Source organism: Lonchura striata, chromosome Z (genome assembly GCF_050655825.1).
Source record: "Lonchura striata isolate lonStrDom1 chromosome Z, ASM5065582v1, whole genome shotgun sequence".
In the NCBI taxonomy this organism is placed as follows: Eukaryota; Metazoa; Chordata; class Aves; order Passeriformes; family Estrildidae; genus Lonchura; species Lonchura striata.
In genome coordinates this window covers 48172143-48196207 of record NC_140740.1, presented here as the reverse complement: position 1 = coordinate 48196207, position 24065 = coordinate 48172143, and the positions used below count along the sequence as shown (strand labels likewise).

The window sequence follows — 24065 nt, the reverse complement described above, 5'->3', positions numbered from 1 at the left end:
GATGTATTGTCCACCTGTGGACAACTTCTTTGAGTGTTGTGAAAGAGAGTATTGCTTGCTTATGGCCATGAGGTCCTAAGGCTGTTCATTTTAGGAGTTGCAGTTCTAGAGATCTGAGGACTTAAAAAAAAAAAAAAATAAAAATCCTAATGCTCTTTATTTTAATTATTTTAAAATGTAGACCTTTCCCTTCTCCTTTCCTTTCTCATTTTTTTAAGCAAATAAGGACTTAAGTATATCATGAGGTTATCCTTAATCCTTTTAATTTAAATTGTGACTGATATATTTCAAAATTATTCTATTGTGCAAAATGTGGGAAAATTACTGTGGCAAGATTCACTTTGATTGTAGTGAGCTGGGGTTTCATCCCTTGAACATTTCTCCAAATATATCTCTAAAGATACTGCATCCCTCTTCCCTGACACATACAATTTTCCCAGTATGACATCTGCAGTATCTGAGCCAAGCAATCAGAGCAATTATCCTTGTTTGTTGATGTTAGGACTACCATATTGTGAAGAAATCCACCCGTTCCTTCAGTGCTGCCCAGGTGGAATCTCCATGGAGACTGACCCAGCCGTCTATCATTTCCAACATTGTCCTGATGAAAGGGCAAGGCAAGGTGAGGATTTCTGCATGTTTCTCACATGTAGCAAGAGCTGGCATTTAAGAGGTGTCTCCTGTAATTCCAGCTGCTGGTAATGGTGCTAATGATAAACAAATCCCATTTCCAAACATAAATGCCAAACCTATCAAATACAAGGGAAGTGATGTTCATGTCATCCCTTGTCATGGGGTGGCTTTCATTTTGGTTTGGTGCATCTTGCCACTACTGAGATATCAAATATTTGTAATGGATCTCTAAACATGTATATTTATGCAAAGTCAGTGCAGCTACAGAACAGTACCTGTTTGCATGTATATTTATGGACAAGCATATTTTCCCTCTGTGGAATCTAGATGCATTAAAAAAAAAATTACTGCAAATTAAGCATTAAACCTGAAGAGAGGTTACTGGCTGATTGCTTCTCTGAGAGCACTGAATTCCATGGGTCAAAGAGTCGCCTTCTCTCCCCCAGTAATGTGTTTACACACTTGCTAGATACCAGCTGGCTGAATGCTAAGAAAAAATAGATAAGCATTAACCTAGGTATACATGGTTTTCCCTAATCAAATCCACACTAGTATTGGAGTTGTCATTTAAATATGCTAAAAATATACATGTGCTTTTGTGAAATAGTCTTTAAAGTCATCAGATGGATTTGTTTTGGACTAAAAAGATTTGTTCTGACTTTCAAGCTCAAATGCAAAACTAATTCCTGGTTGTGCTTTGTGTTAGAAAAAGAGTCAGGAATGGTTACTCTTATGGGTAGACTGGCTTATAGTTGCTTTAACTTTCCTTGGTTTAGGAGCTGTGAGTCTTTTATGATGAGCAAACATTTCTTCATTTCTCATGTACTTATTTTATTACTCTGTTTTTCTCATGAAATTAGATTCTTTCTCCCCCTGGTATAAGCCAACCTCTCCTGCCTTTCTGCATTTAACTGCAAGGTTTTAGAAAGCAGATGGGAGAATGCAGACCCTAGTGATCATGAACCGCCTAAAGCAGCTGCCATTCTGTGTACCTTCCACCCTCTTCTTGAGGGATGTCCTCTGTTAGAGATTGCACCTTGTACAGTTTGTGCAATACTGTTCTGTTTATTATCCCTGTGCAAACCTGGGACTTGAAACATTTCTCCTTAGAGTTGCAGTGTTTGTGGTGGAGAGCCAAGGGTTTGCCTTTAGCTTTGCATCCAGATCTGCAAGGGGTGGTTTCCTGCTGTGGAGTGGCAGCACTTTTCTGAGAAAGTGGGCTAGTGTAGGAACTGCTGTACTTCACAGGCTATTTCTCCCAACCCTCCCATGGAGCCATGGGGAGACCTCCTGTGTCCAGGCATGGGAGTGCCAGGAGCCACCTGCCTTCTGTAGGTTGATGTGCAGTTGGTAATTACACAGGGTTGAACAGTTACCGGAGTTGTTTTGTTTTGCACAAGGGAGATAAGTTGCTTCCTGTCCAGAAATCAGTACTTTCTTACCAAGTTACTAGAAGCTTATAACTGTGGTGGCCTGCTCTCTATTCATGTAGTGAAACAAAAGATCTGATTGTTGTGTTGGACTGTAAACTCCGTGCTTGCCCTGGCAGCATCCCTCAGCTGGAGAGCACTGCCCAAGGGAATAATAATGTCCTTGGGTTCAGATCACTAAAGAGCAACAGTTCTCCACATCCTTTGTCCACCTGGTTGGTGACTTTTCCCTTTATTCTGTAAAATGCATGAACAGCAGTGACAATAGGGGAAATACGGAAAAGGGTTGTAGACCAAGGAGGTGCTTTGTCTAGGAAATAACTCAGCAGAAGAGGGAGAGGTTCATTCTCCTGTGTTTGTCAGTTCTCAGGTCAACTTTGCGAGATGGTCCCATAGCCTGTTGGGGTAGTGCAGGGGTAAGAGCTAATGGATGGAGCCCTGGGGAATCTATTGATCTAGATTTATTTAAATACAATGTGATATATGTCTCCAGAATAATTAAAAATGTACATGTGAGTTGTAGCCCCCACATGCCATTCTCCTTTGAGCTACATTCCTGACATTGCAGCACTGACCTTATGTTATGTTCTGAAGCTTTTCTTCTTCCTGAGGAAATGTAGGATCTGTGACATAAAAGAAACCTATAGTTAATCCTGGATATAGATCTCAGGGGTAGGAATTGACTGTCTGTTAATTCAGACTGAATGTGTTACTGTTTTTAAAACGGGAAATCTATTGACCCCATGTTTTGAAAAAAACCAAAATATTCTCAGAGTTTTTGCTATATCAGCTTAGGATGCCTCCTGCTATATTTTGGGCTGATGAGTGTGTTGATAATGGAGTGAAAGTAAATGAGGAAATGGAATAAGAGAGTAGGTTGGCCAAACAATTAATCAGAAGATTTTAGGTTTCATCTTTCCCTTTTCTTGTACGTTTATTGGCAGTCTTTCTCACACAGATGATAAGTAAGAGTAAGGTGCCAGCTGTGTGTCTTCTCCTCTCTTTTCTGTAGGAAAAGAGAAAATTTCTTAAAATCTGTTATTTCTGTAGGGCCTTGGATTCAGCATTGTGGGAGGTCAAGATTCTGCTCGTGGACGCATGGGGATTTTTGTGAAGACTATATTCCCAAATGGAGCAGCAGCTGCTGATGGAAGGCTTAAAGAAGGTATGGTAGAGAGGATCCAACTTCACATAAACGACCACAGTGGGATAGTATTTCAGTCCAGGAGGAAAATTCAAGTACAGCTATGTTTAGGCACCTGGCCAGCAGCAAAAAGCTTTGGAAAATGTAAAATGCCTGTTTGTTTGTCCTGTGGAAGATCATTGGTAGCAATTAACCTGACTGTATTTCATATTGAGCAGGGGGAGCTACAGAACAGTGGTGACTGCTTTGTTTTCCCCTTTCTCTTTCATGAACTCTTATTTGTCCAAACAGCAAGTTGCAATTCTTCAGTTGGGTCAGTGACAGCAGGAAAATACAGATAGCAAACAACATGTGGCTTAAAGATGCTGGACTGAGAAGGCGTTATATATAGGACATGTCTGGGAGAGGCTCTTTTGAGCCCTTGTGCTCTCCAAGCCTCCTGGTATGTTTTTAACAGGACAAAAATCATAGCCACAAAACAAAACAAAAAAAAAAAAAAAAAAAAAAAAAAAAAAAAAAAAAAGGATGGGATTGGCAGTAATATCACCCTGGTTAGAGAAGGAGATATAGCCGGATTCTATTACTGCTTTTCCAATCTTGGTGTCTGAGCTGATTGCACAGCATGCTGCATGTGTGCTGCACCATGGTCTGAGTGCTGTGACCCAGCATTCTGACAGACTCTTAGTGTTGGAAATACAAAGTGACCATGAATTTAGAGTGGTGGTTTACAACCCTTCTACAGGGGTTGTGTTACTTTGCTTCCATGGAAGGCTGCTTCTGTGTTACTTCTCTCAAGCTGCTCCTGTGTTACTTCTCATATCCTCATTCTCCTTTTTCTGCCTTATCACACTTGTTGTATTTGAGGCTGCTTTTGGTGCCAACTCTCACACTTGCTGCCAGAGGGAAGCTCGCATCATAGGTTGTGCACTTGCCATGGGAAGCCAATAAGTAACAGCTGTCCCATAAACCCAGCAATCATTTGCAGGCTATTCATAGCTTGCAAATTCTCTTTTTATCTTTACCGAAGCTAGGAAAGGAGAGGAGGAGTAGACTTAGCTGGTGATATTGCCCCATGTAATTATGCACAGACACAAATAAAATTTCAGGAAGTGGATCTGGATCTGCTGACCCTCTTATTAATAAAATGAAGGTAGATAGCTCAGCTGGGTGTAAGTAGTAAGACCCAGAGCCTGAAAGCTGTTAGAAATCTGACAGGATTTCCTTGGTGAAAAAGACATTTGTTGTCACAGCGTGTGGGCTACTACATGCTTCTCTTTCCTCAGGCATTTAGTAAGGGAACACATTTGCTTTTTGCACGTGGATGCAAGGTTCTTTTTCTCTGAACAGGCTTTGAAGTAATGTACTGTAGTGTTTCGCTTTGTTCATCATTTCTCCTGTTAATGCTTACAAAAGAAAGACAGTTTTATAGTACCTTTGGACTTCATGTCATAATAATTTTCAGACTTTATTTAAAATCCATAGCATTTTCAGCTTGTTTTTGGGAATGGGAATACCAAGTTAAGGATCTCTCCTGAAGAACAATTTTTTATTTGGTTTTCCATCACTAGTAACTTGTAGAGACATTAGTACAAGTGAAAATAAATAGAGAACAATAAAAGGCTTTTTATTGGATAATTAACTGAAATCCTTACAGTAGTGGATCACCTCATGTTCAGGAAAGATGTTTTAGATCTTTATAATCTCTATATTGCTGACCTCATTTTTTGTATCTATTTACCAGGGGATGAAATCCTGGAAGTTAATGGAGAGTCTCTGCAAGGACTGACCCATCAGGAGGCCATCCAGAGGTTTAAGGTAACATGGATCTAGCATTGAAAGAGATTCAAGTTCCTCTTCACTCATTGTCATCTCCTACCCTCAACTTGGTACTCTTACACTGCCACGAGTTACTGTGTGCATATTTAGTGACAAGTGTTGGTATCCTCACGATGGTTCTGTGCTGTCTCTGCAGCAACTCAAGAAGGGCGTGGTGACGCTGACGGTGCGCACACGGCTGCGCAGCCCCAGCCTCACGCCCTGCGTGACCCCCACCCTGCTGAGCCGCTCCAGCTCCCCCAGCGCCAGCAGCAGCCTGCCTGTCCCCGGCCTCGAGGAGCCCGAGGGCTCCTCCTCCAGCCGCAAAGGACCTGGCCCCAAGGACAGGATCGTCATGGATGTGACACTCAATAAAGGTGAGGGTCCATCAAAACGGTCTGGGAGAACAAATCTCTGCTTATTAGGGGAGTTATTTGGAATAGGGTAGAGACTCTTGTACCCAGTACACCCAAGTATGCCCATTTGACATGGAACCACAGGATGAGCGGGGAAAGTACCTTCTAATGCAAAAACTTCTGAAGAGTTCCCTTTTCTGCATTTTGCTTTTCCAGAATCAGAAGCCTCTTATGGGTAGCAGTCAGTGTCTGTGCTGCTGAAAAAAGGAGGCTGTGAGATACCAGGCAAAATGTAAATCAACCTCGTGGTAGCCAAAGTGGCTGTGCCCTTCTCTTAAAGGGCATCTCCAGGGAAGGCAAAGTTGCGCAGTGTTGAAAAGTTCCTTGATAACCTGTTTGAACTCTTCCATGAGGGTTGCTCTCATTATTAATAATTGCTCATTATAAACTTAAAGCATATGTTATATGTGGTAGACAAATACGCCTATTTTTAAGATTTATAATATAGTGATTTTAAAGGTTGGATTAAAAATTTTGAGAGAGAATGTAAGATGTCCAGTGATCCCTACAGCAGGGATGTTGTTACCTGAAGGAAAGCAGAGGTGAAAGTGGACAGAGGTGACTATTGAACCAGAGATAATGCCTCACCTTCCTTTGTGCTTCTTTGCTGAGGAATGCCATACAGATATTTAACAAAAGAGAGCAATACATTTGGCAGCATCTTTTGTGCTCGTGTTTTCTGCAGTAATTTTAAATGACATCTTGATTGGACTGCTGCCTCTACTCCTTTGTGTCTTGGACCAGATCAGACCTTGTGTGACATTTCTAGGAGGTTTCCACGGTGCACAGAGTACTTTCTGAGATACAGCAATCTCAGAAAACAGTCAGCATCAGCTATTTTCAATCCTGATTTCCACTTGTTGGTCTTAGCTTCCTGACAACTGCACCTAAGGCCAGCCCTAAAACAATCACATGAGTCCTGAACTCAGATGGGATGTGGAAACACAAACACTTGTGTGTCCTGTGTGATTACAATCTGCCACATTTCTTTGTACTCCTTGTTTTTTACAGAGCCAGGGGTTGGGCTTGGCATTGGTGCCTGTTGTCTCACGCTGGAAAACAGTTCGCCCGGGATATACATTCACAGCCTGGCCCCAGGATCAGTGGCTAAAATGGATGGCAGATTAAGGTTGGTTAAAGCAGAAACATGCTGTAGTGGTTTTATGATAAAATCAATTGAGATTTTGTTTTCACCAATCGGTTGATATGTAGGGAGGGAATTTATACTTAAGAGTTCACCAAAAAGAAAGCATTTAAGTAAAGACATTCTAAAGTAGTATCAAATACCCAGGAAACATTATTCTTTGTTCTGGAAACAACATGATCATTAAGGTCTGAGTTGTTCGGTTGTTTTTTTAAAAAATTCTCTATACAGAAATCAGAGCCTAATAGCACCCTTTGAAAAAGGGGAGCAGCAAGAAGTGCAGCCTCATGCTTTTTTGTGAGAGCTGTAGCCAGAGACCCCTGACTGGGAGGAAATTTACAGAGCTCTGCTAAAAGCTCAGTCACCTGAAAGTCTCCTAAAAAGAGCTGGGGTAGATGTTCCTGCAGCTGCCTTTGCCCGTGGCCGCAGCAGTGTATTTCTGGCCTTGCACTCAGTCTGGCAGAATTGCTGCAGGCTGATCAGCAGCACTTTGTCATGGAGTTGGGATGTCTTTAGGAAGCAATCATTCCCAGGGTTCCCTTGTGCCTTACATTGGATTAAGTGACAGAAACTTACTTGCTTTTCCTCTTTTGGAGGCTTCGTTTTTGAAAACCATTGCAGGAAACCTTTCCGCTTTCTGCATTCCTCCATAAGTGCTGGTGGGTGCTGGGAGCATGGCTCCAGAGGGGAGACTATACTGAAGAGGTGCTGGGACTGTATGATCCACTTTGAGTGTGTGATGTGAGCACTGGTGCAGAGAAGCTGAGCAAATGCCGTGCTTTCACATGGCTAGAGAGTGCCTTCTGTTTCCTGGCTCACCAGGAAAACTGTGATAGAAATTTGAATTTTTGGAATGAGGGAAGAAGATAATTTTATAGTGGCATTGCTGCCAAAACCCTTGAAAGTTCCTGTAATATAGAAATGTCTACAAGAGACAGCATTTAAGGGTAACTTGCTTTCTTGCAGGCCCCCTTTGGAAAACATTGCAGTGCTGATTATGTCTGTATGTAACAGCTGCAATGTTTATTAGGTTTATGTGATTGATTATATCCAGGCAGGCTTCCCAGATTTTTAGCTTGCTTCTTTTGAGACGTTGCTTCTGTTGTCCCATTTGCAATTTATGGCTTTATAGGCCAAGACTTACAGGATGGTTTTGATTTTTGGAAAACGTTGTTAATCAAATGTTGGCTTTGCAATGGCAGGGGAGGTTTGAATTTAGCTCTTCTGTATCTGAGCTCCCTCTCTCAGTCATGTGACTGTGTAAGTGACTCCATTTGTGTAAGTCTAAAGGATAGGCAGAGCAGTGTGATGATTGCACAACTGATAAGTCACCCTTACTTTCCTGAGCCTGTACCAGAAATGCAGGTGACTGAATTGCAGTTGTTACTTTGCCTTTGGAGTGTGTACTCATAGAGTCACACATGACAGTGTCATTGTCACAAGTAGCCCAACATAAGTCAGCAGTAGTAGGTTCTTTGAGAGTGTCTCCTCAAAGCAAATGTTTCAGGAATTATGGAGAATGCTCTAATGATATCCCTAGTTGATGATATTTTCTTGAATAGTTCCCGATGTCTGAGCATCATAAGCAAGAATTACAAAACTGAGAAAAAAGAGCTAAACAATCATAGAATCATGGAATGGTTTGGGTTGGAAGAGACATTCAAGATGATCATCTTGTTTTAAATCCCCTGCCATGGGCAGGGAATCTTCCACTAGGTCAGGTTACTCAAAGCTCCATCCGTCCTGGTCTCAAATACTTCGAGAGCTTCTCTGAGCAACCTGTTCCCATGCCTCACCACCCTGATAGTAAAGAATTTCTACCTAACACCTGATTTAATCCTACTTTCTTTCAGTTTGAAGCCATACTCTCTTGTTGTATCACTACATGCACTTTTAAATCACACAGTGTGTTTTCTTTTCAGGAGAGTTTTGTTTTTTCTTTTTCCTTTTTAATGGGTTCTATATGATAATTTTTAACACATACAGGCTTACCAGGCTCAATCCTTTCCTGGAGTAATTTCATAAAGTCATATCTAAATGATTAATTTCTTATCAGTATTTCTGCTAAGTAATTCAGTGTGGTGTTAAGGAACAGCCCATCTGAATCCCATTTTTTGTGTTCTGTGCTCAATAAGCTTTCACCTTGGCCCAAATGCAGACAGTTTTCTTGGTTGATTTAATAGAGATTTTTGCACTGACAGTAGGTGCAGAAGAGATCTCTGAGCCTCCTTTGTGAACTCAAGAGGACTTAAACCATTCACATCACTGGTAGCAGCACCTTCTTTGAAAGTCACATCTTTTCCAGAACACTTATGTCTTTGAAAAATCTTGGCCATCAGTTGAAAGTACAGGTTTTTTTTGCATGGAAGGTGGTTGTGATTAAGTGACTCTGTGTCTCTGTGCAGCCGGGGTGACCAGATTCTGGAGGCAGATTCTGTGAGCCTGCGTCACGCAGCATTAAGCGAAGCCTACGCAATCCTCAGTGAGTGTGGACCAGGCCCAGTCAGCCTAATCATTAGTCGTCATCCTAACCCAAAGGTGAGGAGAAAATGAGTGAGTCTATCTGGATTGTTTTCATCTGGCCCTGTAATTTGAGTCTTGCTGTCAGAAAAGCAGAAAATTAAGAAAATGGCTTTTTCTCACTATGGCATGTATTGTGCAAGATGTCAGGATTGTAATGATGCTTCCCAGGTTTGTAAATCATAGCAATGCTGGACTGTCCCTTGTGCTTTTCACTTAGTCACCACTGATCAATTGCATTTTCCTGGAACTGCTTGAATGAAGTGTTCCCATTTTTCTTGGTACTTGGATGAAGTAGCAGTGCAAATACAGTACAAGGCCTCTTCCTCCTAAAAGTTATTTGCAGTTACTTTGTCTTTGAGTAGAATATGATTTAGGGGGCAGGAATATATGTATCAACAGCTTGAATTGATCAACTGTAATAAAGTAAAATCTATCCAAAGATCAAAGTTTTCCTTCAGGAATTAAAACTTCAGAATATGGAGTGCACTGCTACTGAATCCATGCACAGTCAGTTTGGAAATAAGGCTGTATTTACAAAGTAAGTGTTCTCAAGCATTTTTTAAAAATTGATGATAGAAGATGAAAGCCTATTAGGCAAGCTATAGGGAATAACAGCTTCTTTTATTTCAGTATTTCAAAGAATTTCATGAGTGTACGAAACCTTCCTGTTTAAACAGGAATGAAGCTGTAAAAATATTTGCATTAGTGGGTCCAGAAAGCTCTGACTTTTGAACTCATAACTACAAATGCAAGCCTTAATAATGCCATATCTAAGAGAACTCAGGGTTCTTATTTCGTAATTAATAGTGTATTTTCTGCTAAATCAAATATACAGTCAACAAATAGGGGCCTACATGCCAGAGTTTATTATCTTTGTTGGAAGGCCTTGTGCTGCTAGAAAGAAAGAGGCTGTGATCCTATTAAAGGTAAGCACGGCGAGGGTAAGAATTGGGCATATAGCCTAAGATAGCAGTATTTCTGGTGAGTCTCTGTACTGTGCTGAACCAAAACAATGGTTCAATGTGATTGTGTTATTAAGGCTTACAGACCTTTTGGAGTGTCTGTAAGAAGCATGAAATAAAAATGCTATGCCATAGAGCCTGCCCTTTCTCATCTGTCCCTCTTGTTGCTGTGATGGGGTCTTGAAAGCTGATGAGTGACCTAACCTGGTGTCTGGTGGAAGGATGAACTGAGCTAAGCTAATTGCTTGGTATTACTCAGTAACAGAGGGAAACTATTAAGTGGCTCCTATTACAGTTTTCCATAAGTGATATTTAAGATGACAACAAATCCTTTGCCAAGAAATATATGAAAAACTAGAAGTTGAGCTGAGAGACCCTAAAGCATTTTTCCAGTACTGAATACATAATCCTAGCAGTATTGAATCCATAATCTCTCATGGCTGGATCCCTGGAGGAGTGTCCATATAGGAACCCATATTTATTTTTATGTTACTGTCACCCATGTTCTGAAAGCAATGGTAGATCGATAAATAGGTGTGGGTATTTTATAATTTCATTTCATTTCAATTTCAATTCAATTTCAATTTAATTTCATTTCATTTTTATTTAATTTTCTTATAATAATACCCCAGCATGTAGATTTGAGTTAGGAATTAGCTTGTCCCTTTCCATATTGAACTGCCTGAGCATAAAGGATGCTAAACATTAAAGCTGGCAGAGTTTGCAGAAGCATGGATTTTTAGTTAACTTTGAAAATGTACTGCAGTGTGCCTGGGACCTGTTCTAATTCTTGGGATATGTTTTACCAAAAGGTTTGTGTTAAGGCCATGGATCATAGTCTAAGGATCTGGTTCATGTTCTACAGGAACTCCCTGTGCCCCAGGAGCCCAGGGACTTTTGGTTTGCTGTAAGGTCATGACACAGGCTGAAAACAGAGATGTGTTTTTACAAAGGTTCATGTTGTTTTGAACATTCTTATACCTAATTTCTTATTTTATAGCACAAAAGTACATTTTGCTGCTGAATATGTTTGCTTTGGTGTTTTCATGTATTTTCAAAAGAAATACCACAAAATTTTCTTTCTGCTTGTTATTCTGATTGAATATGGCATTTATGCTGTGTTTAAACTGCTGAGTTTGCTTCAGAATCTCTCAAATCTTCATGGTTCAGGAAGACTCAAATTTGTAGTCTCTATTTATGCTGAATTTTAATTCATATAAAGTTGTGTGCATAGAAAGTATTTTTGTCAGAATTAATTTGTTTTCTGATCTTAAATCTATATTCCTGCAGACTCACTGTTCCTGTATAAAATCATACATTTTCCAATAGTAAGAATTAAATGTATGGCAGCAATTATGGGCTAAATTAGAAAATACGGTAAAGCAGTATTTATTTTCAAACCAGAAAAACATTAATTTCCAATTACTGATTTAGTTTTCTTTTTAAGAAAGAGAGAAAGGAGAAAATTAAAAATATAGCTAATATTATGGGAAGTCTGGTATTCTTCCAGTTGGTTAAGTGTAGAATAGCTTAAGTTTCTGATGTATGCTTGCACAAAGCAGTCTTCATCTATTTTGAAGTCATATTTTCTCAAGAAATCAATACACAGCTTTTAATTGAGTTAAAACCAGGCTCTAATAGCTTCATTTGATTACTTTTAAGTCTGGGGCTGTTTTATTTGTTTATATTGGGTGTCACTTGGATGCGGTCTTCATGGAGCTGGCAGGCTTCTACTTCCTGGTTTTTGGGAAAAGTGGCATCAAGTGAGTCTGTGTCAGGGGACAAGGGCTTAGGAGCGCTCAACTAGGTCTTTATTGCATCTTTAAAAATAGTGGCTGATATGAAATGGATCATGTACTTGTGGTAAGTGGTAAGACTCTTGTTATTTCTTGTACCATGTTTGAGCTTTGTTTTCCACCCCACTTCAGGTTTCAGAGCAGGAGATGGATGAAGCAATCGCACGTACTACCCACCGAGAGAGCAAGGACTCCAGCTCCTCTCACGTCACAGGTAGCAACACGTTCCCTTCTCTAGTGTGTGTTCTCTCACAGATGCAGGAGCATTAAGGGCGTGCTCTGAAGTTCCCCAGCCTTCAAGAGCCCTCAAGACAGCAGAACGGTGTAGGGAGTATCATCACTTTGTCCACTGCAGAAATTTTAGCACAAACAACCAGTTAAAATAGATCAGCTCTGCAGCTTATGTAACTTGCTTTTGTTCACTAGGCTGCCATGACCTGAAAGTAGGGTTTTCAAGAGGTGGTTTTTCTGAACTCTTTTCAAGATGAGGGGAAACACAATGTTCCAGTAGGGGAAAGAGCAGGAGGGATCTACTTCATCTATGTATGTTTGCCCTTAATGGCAAAAAAAACCCAAAAAAAATATTGTGACCATTTGAAAAAGTCCAGGTATTGCATACTGGACTATGTTTTAACACCATTTTGATCTTTAAAGTCATGTCAAAATATGTACTCTGGCATCTCTGTGATGTGTTTGAACTCCAGCATTTCCCAAAGTCTGGCAGATGAAAGCAAATTTTTGTCAATGGCAGAGTGACCAGTAAGGTGATATTCAGACAGAAATGTTAGATTTGTTATGATCCCTTTTTTATGTGTGTCAGATAAGATCTGCTTTGAAGTCCTTGCTAGGGCTGCTAATTTGTCTTCTGAGGTTGTCCCTAGTCAGCAGCATGCTCCAGCAGATGGGGAAGACCATCTCCTGCTCCTCTCTTGTTCACAGCACTGGGCCTGGCTGGTGTAATGTGTCTCGGTGGTAACATTCCATCTGATCTGAGGGAGAACTTTTGAAATGTTGAATAAATCTCATTTTAGGAAAGCAATTCAGATAATAAATAAGTGTGATTAAATGCAACCACCAGCTCAGAAGACAAATGAGAAGCCTGTTTGATTATATGGACCACAAGTTTAATTTTGGCATCTAACTAATCTGTGTTTAACAGGAGTTGTGCAAAAAAGTCCATCTCCTAGTGTGAAGGCCAAACAAGGAGAGACCTCATCTCCCCTCAGCTGGACTATGAAACGCTTCTTGGAGCCAGCAAGCCGGGTAAAAGGATTAGATGAAATAAAAATAGAGCCTGCTTCAAATTTAGCTTTTAATAAAGCTCTTACTTGGACAAAGGGTTCAAAACCAAACCTGCACACTCATTCCCTGTCACATGAGCTCCATAAAAGAGTTTTTCTCTTGTGTCACGCATTTAAATTGTGACAGCAGCAAGCTCATGTTTGTCTGTGTGGCAGTAGCCTTTGGGAGTGATGTGCAGAGCATAGCAGAGAAGGATGTGGGGTCCCACCTCCTGCCACCTCCAAGGCACTGCTGCTTTGTGGGACACATTCAAAGTTAGCAGGAAGGACCTGAGCCTGTGGGCAGAAGGCTGAGACTTAAGTCCTTCTATGTAGCCATTGCAGTGGAAAAATCAGTTTTTCCTCATAAAGCCAAGGAAGCTGTAGACATTGTGTCTAGAGGTACAAAGCCTTGCCTTCTCTCAGAGTAGAACTTGTATAAAGGGAACTGCAAATGTGAATAGTTTCATCCCTTGTTTCTGCACTGAACCACACCTGCAAAGCAGTGGGATTTGGAATCCTTTTTTATTTATTGTATTGGCAAAAAATGTGTTGATGTGCAATGTTTCAGACATCCAATTTCAACAGTTTGGCTCTCAATATACAAGTCCTCTATTTTAAAAATAGGGTTTAAATGTACTTTATTGACACAGCAATACGAGTGGTCTGTGTGGGGCTCGCATGCGGCAAGGAATTTATGCATCAAGGACAGCTGGTCACCAGGGTCACTTCTCTTCAGCAGGGGTCTGTCAGCTCCGAGGCAGAGCTTTCACAATACTTCTCCCACGATGGTATGAACCATCTCCCCTTCTCTGATGCTGTACCTGGCCCTTGTGATGAAGATCAGCTCCGTCAGAAGAACAGGAACAGCTGGTTGGATGATGGCTCTCTTCTCGCTGGCAGCCTGAGTAAGTGTTGCAAATTTGTCTGGTCATTGGGCTAGTGGCGGGAGAGTCACTGAGTGCTGGGTTCCTGTACAGGAGAGTTGTGGTGGTCTCTGTGCTGGTAAGAAATGCCAGGCAGTGTATTGCAAGCCATTGTTGATTGCATGAAGCTCTGGAAAATTGAAAGAATTTGCAACCATCCACAGAAATGCCTGTTTCCATGTTCTTTTATTCAAAATGCTGTTCTGATAATGTGAAAATTACATTGATTGGTTTGGATGAAACTAGATTGACAGTACTGCAGAGTTAGGTTTTTTTTTTTTTCAAATGACTGATCATCCTATTTATTACATTTATGGAAAGTGTTCATAGCTGCCTCAGAAACTTTGAAAGAGTCAATATATGAGTAAGAACAAATGTGCAATTTTACATCTGATACTTTGCATGTATCTTTCTCCCCATAGTAACTGACTTAAAGAACCTTGTTTGTCCTTATGGATGTGCACCTGATCACAAATTCAAAGGCTCCCTTTCCTGTCTTTCTCCAGTAATTGCTTTGTGTACATCTTATTTTCTGTGGAAATTATTTAATGTTTAAAAGCATTTTTACGTTTCTAACTAGCCACCAAAAAAACCAAAACAAACAAACTTCCCAAAAAGTGAGATGCAGTTCCTTGTCTTAGGTTTGTTACTTGTTAGTTTGAAATTGCTTGTTGTGTGCTTCAGTCTATGTTGAAGAAAGCAACTTTTACTCTCTGTGAGTTAAATGCAGGAGTCTTGAGCTTAGATATAAGGAAAATGTGAAAGAAAGTCTGTTGCTTAAACTAAAATACACATTTGAATTTGCATCCATTTCTTCTTTGAGTCATAGTCATAATTTAGAAATAAACTAAAAATAGAACTAAACATGCCAATTAACTGATTTTGGAAAGTACCCATAAATTGTAGTGCTATCTGCAGTCCTCTTGATGTTTACAGTAGTTAAAAGTGGGGACATGAAAATCCTGCTTTTTGCTTTGTGAAGAAAAGTTAAGTTTCCTGTGCAAACAGAGCCACTGTAGTGAGATGCATGGTGTTAAAAATCATCCATAAGTCTAACTTTTTTTTTATTCCTAGCTGCTAGAGATGTGGGAGTGACAAAAGCAAATGGTTTGACTTCTCCAGCTAGCGGGAGGTCATCTGGCCATCACAATAAGCATGTGGAGTCCGTCCGACCTGGCATCCTCAGTGACAGCCCAAAATCTGCCCGCAGCCCCTTTCACCGACAGAGGCGGGTTGTTTTCTATGATGGTGATGCCAGCGATGATGATGAAAGTTCCCACTTGCACAGAAGCCAGAGGGCCAAGAGCCAGGAGGATGCTGGCATTGTCATTACAACCTCGTCTGTAGAAATTGATGATGAGAGCCAGGACAGTGAGTCATCAAGATACAGCAGCATGGAGACATCTTCCCCTGTCTTCAGCAACTCTGTGGAGTCTGCAGACAGCACGCTGGAGCAAGCTGAATCTCCTTTTTTCCCCATCATAGCTTTTGATTATTCAAGTGTGCCCGAAGTTCGTCTTGGCAGCCTGAGTTTGAGGGAACTCCGGGAAGCACAGCTTGAATCCAAGAGATCACCAAAACTTGAGCACAGAGCAGTCACCAGAGTGAAAAGCATGATGAGCACTGAGTGCCGAAGCCTTCAGAGACACAGGACAGAGGAGCATGGCTCTTACAGCAAGCCTGTTGCCAGGATGCTCCCTCACAGCAAGAAGTCTGAAGCACCTGATGTGGCTGGACAGGGCCAGGTTGAAGTTGTCACACTGGTTCGCAATGAGCACGAGTCATTTGGCCTGGATTTGGAAATCCAAGCCATGCCCTTAAAGGTTGTTGTCACAGGGATGCGGCCAGGTGGACCAGCCGAAATGGTAATTTGTAGTTTGGGTGCATTGTAGTGATGTGCTTTCCCATTGTGGGGCTGATTATTATTTTCATGATTATTACTGTGCAAGTGGTCTGTTGAGAGAAAACACAACTGAGGTGTTTGTCCTTGCTGGGCAAAATGTCTCACCCCATGTTTTTTTGGAGCTGCTGCTAAATAAAATATTTCTGATTCAGAGTGCACCCAGGCTAATTCAAAACTAAGAGAAGCAGGACACAGATCCACTGAGATGGTCTCATCCCCCTTGCAATTTTCAGGGAATGCAATTTTTGTATTTATTTTCTAACTATGGGCAAAGACAAAATAAGTAAATCCTGGTGGCAGAGAATGGTAGTAGCAAACTTATACATGCTTTACTATTTTATATGTGCATGTCCCTGTATTAAAAGGGTCTGGAACCAAGAGACTTTAGGTGCTGGCCAGGTTTGCCAAGAGCTACAGTAGTGCCGATAACATGTTTCTCTTCTGCATCTTGTACATGCCCATACCAGTATGGATATGTGCTTCACACTGGTTGTAGAATTGCTAGATGCAGAAGTGCAGAAAGAAGAGTAATACTCTGGTGTGCAAACCTGGCTGTAGCATTTTTAATCTCATTAGCAGCCACTAGAGTAAGAGGGGATGTGGCATAGCAGTTTGAATAGGGCTGTGAGATCTGGGGATTTCGGTATTGTTCCTGCCTTCTTCTCGGACTTATTTTACAGTACTTAGAAACAAACCTTTACCTTAAGAGCTCAGTTCATGTCTGTTTACTGGTTTAAGAGAGTTCCACCTGAGAAGTAGATCATGCATGGAATTAAAAAAACTACACACAGCGTTCAAGTACTGAAGAAGTTAGGGCTGATCCATCCCATTCCATTTAACTAAGCGGGATACATCATCCACCATGATACTCATCTCCCAGAGAAAATAGCAGATCTTCTGACCTTCCTGTTTCAGACTGATCTTTAATTCTCCTCCTGGCAGAAACAGTCTGTTCTTTATTTATGTGCTGGCAAACGGACAGCCATGGTACCTGTGCTCTGCAGTGACGTGAAATAGAGGATGTTGCTTGTAAGCTATTAATTGCTTCAGTGCAATCTCTGCAGGGTTTCTGATGTGTATTTATAATTTCCTTGAATCTCTCTTTGCATCAGGGATCAATGGGCAAGATGGCTGTAGGAGATGAGATTACCACTATCAACAGCATCCCCGTCAGCAAGATGATGTATGAGGAAATCTGCTTGCTTATGCAGTGTCTTCCCACATCCGTAACCCTGGAGATCCAGAAGGCAGCATCAGGTGAGAAAGCAGTTTTGCTTTTGAACCATTTATTCTGGGTACAAGTGAACAAAATGTCCTTGGATTAGCTGGGCCTGACCTTCTGCTATCCTAGCTTCCCACATGGATTCAGAGAAGAGGATGGGGAGACATTGTGTCTGCATTGGTGAGCCAAGCAAAGCACTTCATCACCAAGTCAAGCTTCAGGGTCATCTCTAGCATCATGATAAGGGGAGAAAACCTACTCCTGTGTGTGAGGTATTAAAAGTTCCCACATAGAGTAGGTCCCTCCTGCCAGTGTTTGCAGAGATCTGAGTCATTTGATGCAGTCCTGGAACTAAAATGGCAGTGACTTTTATCCTGACAACTCATTTCATTGCTGTTCCTGTTCATAAAATATATAGTCCCCTTATAATCAAATCTATCTCTCTTAAATCTGAAGTTCTAGTAATGTTTTTATTGGACAATAAGACACTAAAAACTAATTTCCCTCCCTTTTATTATATCAGAATTTTCTAAAATGCAGGAAGATGAAACAGAAAACTAAAATCTTATAAAAATGTTTATTTTTATGTTTCATTACAAAAAGTTTTCTAGTGTGACCTGAAATACTTGATACCTTCTTGCTTTATGCAGGCTGATTTATTATGAAGGCTGATTTATGCTTCTCCAGCAATCTATGAATCCCCACAGACTGTACAAATTATGTGGTGTGGAAATGAGTGTTTGAAAAAGAAAAGCATACTTTTCAAATTCAGGGAGAACATAATATTTTGCTTTGTTCTAACTTATGATCTTCTTTGTATACCTATTAATACCTGGGAACTTAAAGTGCTTCCAGATGTTTGACTTCCAGTTGTTCTTTAAGGAATTCCAGGCTTGGCTGGATCTTGTTCTTGTTTCCTTAGATTGCTGTGTCTTTTCGAACCAATAACATTGGGGTAAGAACACATTGGCAGTACTTTGTAAGGCACTTCAGCCTTCCCCTTTTCCTATCCCACTCTGCAAAAAAGGCAGTCTCTTCAGCATGCTAAAGCAGGAGCATACTTCAAATTCTAATGTGGCTGCTTGGAATTGCCTTTTTGAGTTGTTTTTTCCCTTGTTGATTCCAGGAGGAATCAGCACTTCTTTACATGGATTCCTAAGTAAAGTGATGTGGATAATGCTGCAGGTTTGTGTGAGAAGTACAGAGATGCGCAAGCACCTTTAACAGAGCAGGAAAGGATTCTGACACTGAATAAGCCTTCTCCATACAGTTTCTGGGTCCCATGTCATAGTAACTGACCTCTGGAAGGCAGCTTGAATGGGGATGCATGTCTCAGAAGCAGGGTAGAGAAGTGGAGTGCAGAATTTGATAGGGTGAAGTGCTGGAAGCTAAAGAGGTGGAAAAATGGGTGAGGGAGAATGTGTCAGTGCAGCAGTGACAGGAATCTCAGAGTGCTGCCCAGGAACAGGTTAAACATGTACTGGAAGCCAGGAGAGGTCTGTGCCAGAAATGCAGTAAAGCCCATGTGCTTAATGTGTGCATAACGTCACCCATGCATGTCACATTGAACACCTGCAGAAGTGCTGAGGGTTCAGGGCCAAGTTATTTATGCACAGACTGTCACTGTGTTATCTGGTCACCTTTGCTATGTCAGGGCTTTCTGTGCTCCCTGGGGTTTCTGCTGGGGACTTCAGAGACGAAACAAGTGATGAGAAGCAGTGCTGCTCAGCGTGACTTACTGCATGCTGACACTTTGGTAGTTAGCTGCTTGACTGCTGCAATTTCAAAGATGAGACCTAAACAGATCATGACTACTCACCTTGGATAAGTGGATTGCTCCCTTCTGTGCACTACTCAAATACACATGGTTGTGATTAATTTGAGTTGTTGTAAACATCATTACAGAAGAGGAGGAGTGCGGATCAAAATTAAAACATGTAGTCTATGTGGGTGTCTATTTTTGTAATAAAACCTGGGGTTTTCTATATCACTTCTTATATTTGACAGGATTTTCCTTTTTTTTTTTTTTTTTTTAAATCGTGATGCAGCTGTCAGCAGATTTACAAACCTCATCCTGTCTCCGGGGGTAGACACTCAAAATCAAGCCAATGTCAACAGCATCCTCACAGCGGAGGAAGAACAGAGTTCTGGGAAGCGAGAAAGAGCAGGTCTGCAGGCTGCTGTCGGCGGCTGCACGGCAGAGAGAGCAGCACTGCCGCCTGATGCCACAAGCAGGGACGTGCACAGAGGTAGCCCAAAGGGCAGCCGTGACGAGGACTGTGTGGCCGTTCCCGTCACTGACATCGATGACCTGCTCAGCCAGATGGGTGCCCCCGAGGGCAGGGCCTCGCGCACCCCGTCACGCGCAGAAAGTCCCCTCCGCGACGAGTACACCACGATGTGCTGCTGTGGCACTGACGAAGGCTGCCCTGGGTCTGAGCCACGAGCACCCAAGGAGGAGCTGCTGGAAAAAACTGTGAACTGTGGAGCTAATGCACAAGGGGTTTGGGGGCTGTCTGTGTTGGACTCCATCAACACAGGCAAACTTTTTACTGTGAATAAAAACTCTTTAAATAACTATTCTAGGAATTTTAGCAGTTTAAATGAGGATGAGTTGCCTGCAGCAAACTCTCTGGAAGGTAAGAGGAGTGACCCATTTCCAAAGTCGATGTATGGGGCTGCAGAGGATTCTCACTCGGATGCAGAGTCTGTCACAGAAGCGTTTGACAGTGCTAGTGAGGTTGGGCAGTGTGCTGCTGCTAATGCTCCCACAGGCTGTACTGTAACAGAGTCAGATGAGGAGCAGATTGAGATTTGTTGCATGAACGACGAGCCGCAGAAGCCTGCACAGGAGCAACATCACACCTCTGGAACAAGCTCATCCTCACTGTCCCTGCTGCACCCTTACAGTGGCAAAGTTTTGCAGAATGAGGGCTGTGCAATGTGTGGGTCACTGGAGACAAGCATCAACAAATTAGGTTTGGATGATCATGGTGGTCCCACTCCATGTCCTTCACAGTGTCCAGATGTGTCCTCTGCATCCTTGTGTTCTTCTTCCTCAGTTCTCCTGCCGGAAGATGACATCCTAAAGAATTCAGTCAGTATCCCCAAAGTTTACTCTTTCTGTAATAATGGTGCCTTACGTACAGAAGAACAGATGGATTTGGGGAGCAGTAATGAACATAAGAAATGCTGTGAATCCATTGAAGAGAAAGGGTCTCTGCACTGCAAAAAGACATTTTGCTCTGCTAGAAATATCAGTGTCTTGGAGAACAGCTTGTTTGAGAAAGAAGGATGTCATGATGAGCAGAGATCCAAATCTGAAAGTGAAATGGCAGTTGATGACTGTAATCATGCGGTTAATTATGGCTTGGTGAAGAAAGAAACCAATAGTTTGTCCACCTTGTCTAAAACAGACAGCAGTCATGTGAATGCATCATCAACAAGAGGAATATCACTCAGGTCACCCTTTCCCACTAGATCTAAAGATCCAAAGGCTAACGCAACTCACGAATTGCCAGGAAAAAATGAGAAAATTAACTCTGTTACTTCAGGAAGGACTTCAAATGGAAAAGTCCAAAGCTCAGGCACAAATCACTGCAAAGGAGCTGCAGTACCGCACAGCCTATCCTCACAGAAAAAATCCTGTCAGGAGTCTAAGGCAATGGCACAAAAAAGTATAATGGACACCCTTTTAAATAATCAGAAATCTAAAGCAGGACCAAAGCTAAAAGGGTTCACCATCAAAAGCAAAGCAAAGACAAATTCAGATTCTTCTGGCATTACTCTTACCAAAGTCAATGGGGCTGATCAGAAAAGGGCTTCTGTTTCTCCACAACTGTCCCCCAAACTCCTGGGAAAAAAACCACCATTGTCCCGTAACTCACCTACAAACTCAGATCCTGGAAAGAGCATTTCAGCAGCCTCGAAGACTCTGAAATCAGAGCTAGAAAATAAACCATCTCTGGTAATTTCTGAAGATCCACTTCTGCCTCTCCTGAATGGCAGCAGCAGTCCAACCACAAGTGGTGAAATGAAATGTGGCTGTGGGGAGCTATCATGGGGAAAGTCAAAAGAGAAGCAAGTTTCCATGCAGGCTGTGGTGTGTCAGGGTAAGGTTGCTAAGGTGGATGATTTCAGAGCCAGAGACAGTCAGTCCGTAGTCACTTCACCTCCTCACGGGATACCAAAAGCTGAATATATAAAAGGGAAGACTGATAACCCTGGAAGAGACCTGAACACAACCAAAAGCATCTATAGTGCAGATGACCTTAGGCAATTAGATCTGCAAAATGTAGGAACGTCTGCTGGAGTCTGCTCTTCTTCATTGGGGTCCCCTGCAGTTCAGCAGGAGCAGCTGGAAGGGCAGGAGATCCAACGCACTTTCATTGAGGTGAAGCTCTCCTCTTCATCATCCCCTTCTTCTTCTTCTTCTGCCTCGTCCTCACCAGCGTCGTTTTTGCGACTGCCATTGATGGAGAAAACAGAAGAGGTGAACGCAGAAGTGCCTCGGCTGACCGAGGAGATGGGGACCATGCGGTATTTCTCAAGAGGAGATACTGCTGGAGACAGACATCTCTGTGTCTTGTCAAAACCAGTGATGAGGACCTACTCAATGCCATCCCAGTTATCAGGTCACTTGCGGGAGGACTGCCATGATGCAGACGTTCACCCTGTGCAAGGCCCCCAGGGCCTGACTGTAGAGGAGAAATACCCACAGGCAGCAAAGGAGATGTTAAAGATGGTTCACCTGAATCTGCCTAACAGCCAGAGTGGAAAGGAGCAGGTTTACACCTCCAAAAGTGCCCAGAAGGTCCATGACATGTCCCCTTCAGCCAGTGACATTAGCTATCCCACTGCTGATAAACTGAGAAGCTTCAGGCGGAATTACTATTACTATGAGCTGAACTGGCCACATGAGCCAATTTCATCCTTCTCTGTCAAACAGAGGATCAAATCCTTTGAAAACCTGGCCAATTTTGATCGTTCCATTGTGAAGGCCATTGATATATGCTCGGCTGCAAGGTTGCCCCTTGCCAGGAAGTCATGTGGTGGGTTGGCCGCCACATCCAGGTCTAGTGAGGCACCGTGGGCACTGCGGCGCAGCTTGAGCTCCTACGGTGGCAGTCCCAGCCCAGCCAATGCCATGGCCAAGCCTTCCCTTGGCACAGAACCTGTGTGTGTGACTGAGGGTGGCAAAGGGGATGGAAAGCCCCAGAGGAGCGAGGAGGGTGGGGCTGGGGCAGGCATGGCTGCCTTCCCCACCTCGGCCTCGCAGGTGCGCCGCAGCCGGGGCCTGGGGCGGCCACCCCTGTCCCGCTCCAGGCTGCGGGAGCTGAGAGCCCTCAGCATGCCTGACCTGGATAAGCTGTGTGGAGAGGGTTTCTCAGAGCCCCCACAGCCTGCCTGCTTCAAGACAGAGCTGGAAATCACACCCCACAGAGTCCTTGGCATGACTGCCCAGAGCAGGCCAGCTGCAGCAGCCCACTGCAGCCCCGCGGAGCTGGGTGGGATGGGAATGCAAGCTTGCAGCCCCCGGGACAGCAGCTCAGGGACACCAGGTTCTGCCTCGGATGATGACATACCCCATGGCAGCTCTCTGGATGGGGGAAACAGCTGGTCTATCAGGTTGGTATCAGCTTTGCTATTATTGCTTCATCCCAGCCCAAGGCAAAGCTGCCATTGTGCCTCAGGTCTGCCCCAAAGCAAGATTCTGATGTGACCCCAGCCTGCTGTCCCCTCAGGGTCAGGGGTTCATGACCTTGATGCCTTGGAGCTGCCATGCTGCTGTGTCTTGGCTTTACTACAGAATTAAACGTTTTATCCTGGAATGGTGGGGCTCTTTTTCTGTGGCCCCTCTAGCTGGTTTTGGTCAGGTTTTGGCCATGTTACAGCACAGCAGTAGTGTTTGAGAAGAGGCTGCACAGCACTGGCTGCCAGCACAGCCTGTGGTGATAAATGAGCTTATTGTCCTGCCAGAAGTAGTTTTCAGATGTAGCTGTCTCCTGTTAATGTCTTGCTAAAACCATTAGGGAAGAATGAGGGGAACAGAACAGGGACTGACTTTCAGAGTTATTCTTAAATAATCTTCTCTGCCCCTTCCCATTCCCCCAGCATACACCATTTCTTACTGTTTTTTTGAGATTCTTTGTTTGTCATGTATCCTAATGCAGCCTACAGTGTATACATGAAATGTATCTCTACAAAGCTGGGAAATATAGAACTCTTCTGCCTTTTTACATTTATTTTAGCTTGGATCAGCTGCTCATCTCAACTCTGGACCAGCAAAAACTGCAGTCTGTTTTGTCAGTGGTAGTACCAAAATGTGATGTTGCTGCTATGCTCCAAGAAGTCAAAGCACAAGTAAAGGTAAAAAGCCACAAGATAAAACCGGGTTATTGGTGGATTTTTGTGGGTTTTCTTAAAGGTAGATAAAATCTTTCCCAAACTGTTTCAGGGCTTCTCCAGTAGTCCCATGACAGGCTATTACTATCAACTGCAGTTGATGTTAATTTTACTAATGCTGGTTTTAAATGCCTGCTATAAACCTGTGATGATTTTAATGGCTTTCTGTGTAAGGAAGTTCAAAAGCATTTATGAGTCACAATAAATAGACCTATTTTTAGTGGAAAACTATTCCTCCATCTAGGCTCCCCAGCAACTGCACATCAGAATTTAGCTTTTCACCAGCCATCTGAGTCAGACTCAGTTTCCCCAGTGAGGGGAAGCTTGCTCCTCTTTGTGCGTGGTGTCGTTTGCTAGAAGCTGCAGTCACAGAAATTGAATTTATTTTGTTCAGTGCTGAACTTGAACACCAGAATGCAGCTGCTGAAGGGTTTATGAGACTCCTGTGACCTTTCTGTTCTCTTCT

At 42.6% G+C, this 24065-nt stretch overlaps 1 protein-coding gene across 10 annotated transcripts in view; it reads left to right on the top strand.

Moving 5' to 3' along the window:
* Positions 1 to 24065, top strand: part of PDZD2 (PDZ domain containing 2) — a 201078-nt gene that overhangs the window by 164176 nt on the left and 12837 nt on the right. For 9 of the 10 annotated variants that reach the window (XM_085567090.1, XM_085567089.1, XM_085567088.1 and 6 more), the window contains 13 exons: positions 503 to 622; positions 3114 to 3228; positions 4949 to 5022; positions 5180 to 5399; positions 6450 to 6567; positions 8988 to 9120; positions 11996 to 12077; positions 13023 to 13126; positions 13883 to 14051; positions 15144 to 15934; positions 17085 to 17229; positions 19243 to 22822; positions 23446 to 23563. In XM_085567090.1, coding sequence (XP_085423216.1) covers positions 503 to 622; positions 3114 to 3228; positions 4949 to 5022; positions 5180 to 5399; positions 6450 to 6567; positions 8988 to 9120; positions 11996 to 12077; positions 13023 to 13126; positions 13883 to 14051; positions 15144 to 15934; positions 17085 to 17229; positions 19243 to 22822; positions 23446 to 23563 — 5769 coding nt within the window. The remainder of the gene's footprint in view (positions 1 to 502; positions 623 to 3113; positions 3229 to 4948; positions 5023 to 5179; positions 5400 to 6449; positions 6568 to 8987; positions 9121 to 11995; positions 12078 to 13022; positions 13127 to 13882; positions 14052 to 15143; positions 15935 to 17084; positions 17230 to 19242; positions 22823 to 23445; positions 23564 to 24065) is intronic. The other variant, XM_085567091.1, reaches the window with a different exon arrangement.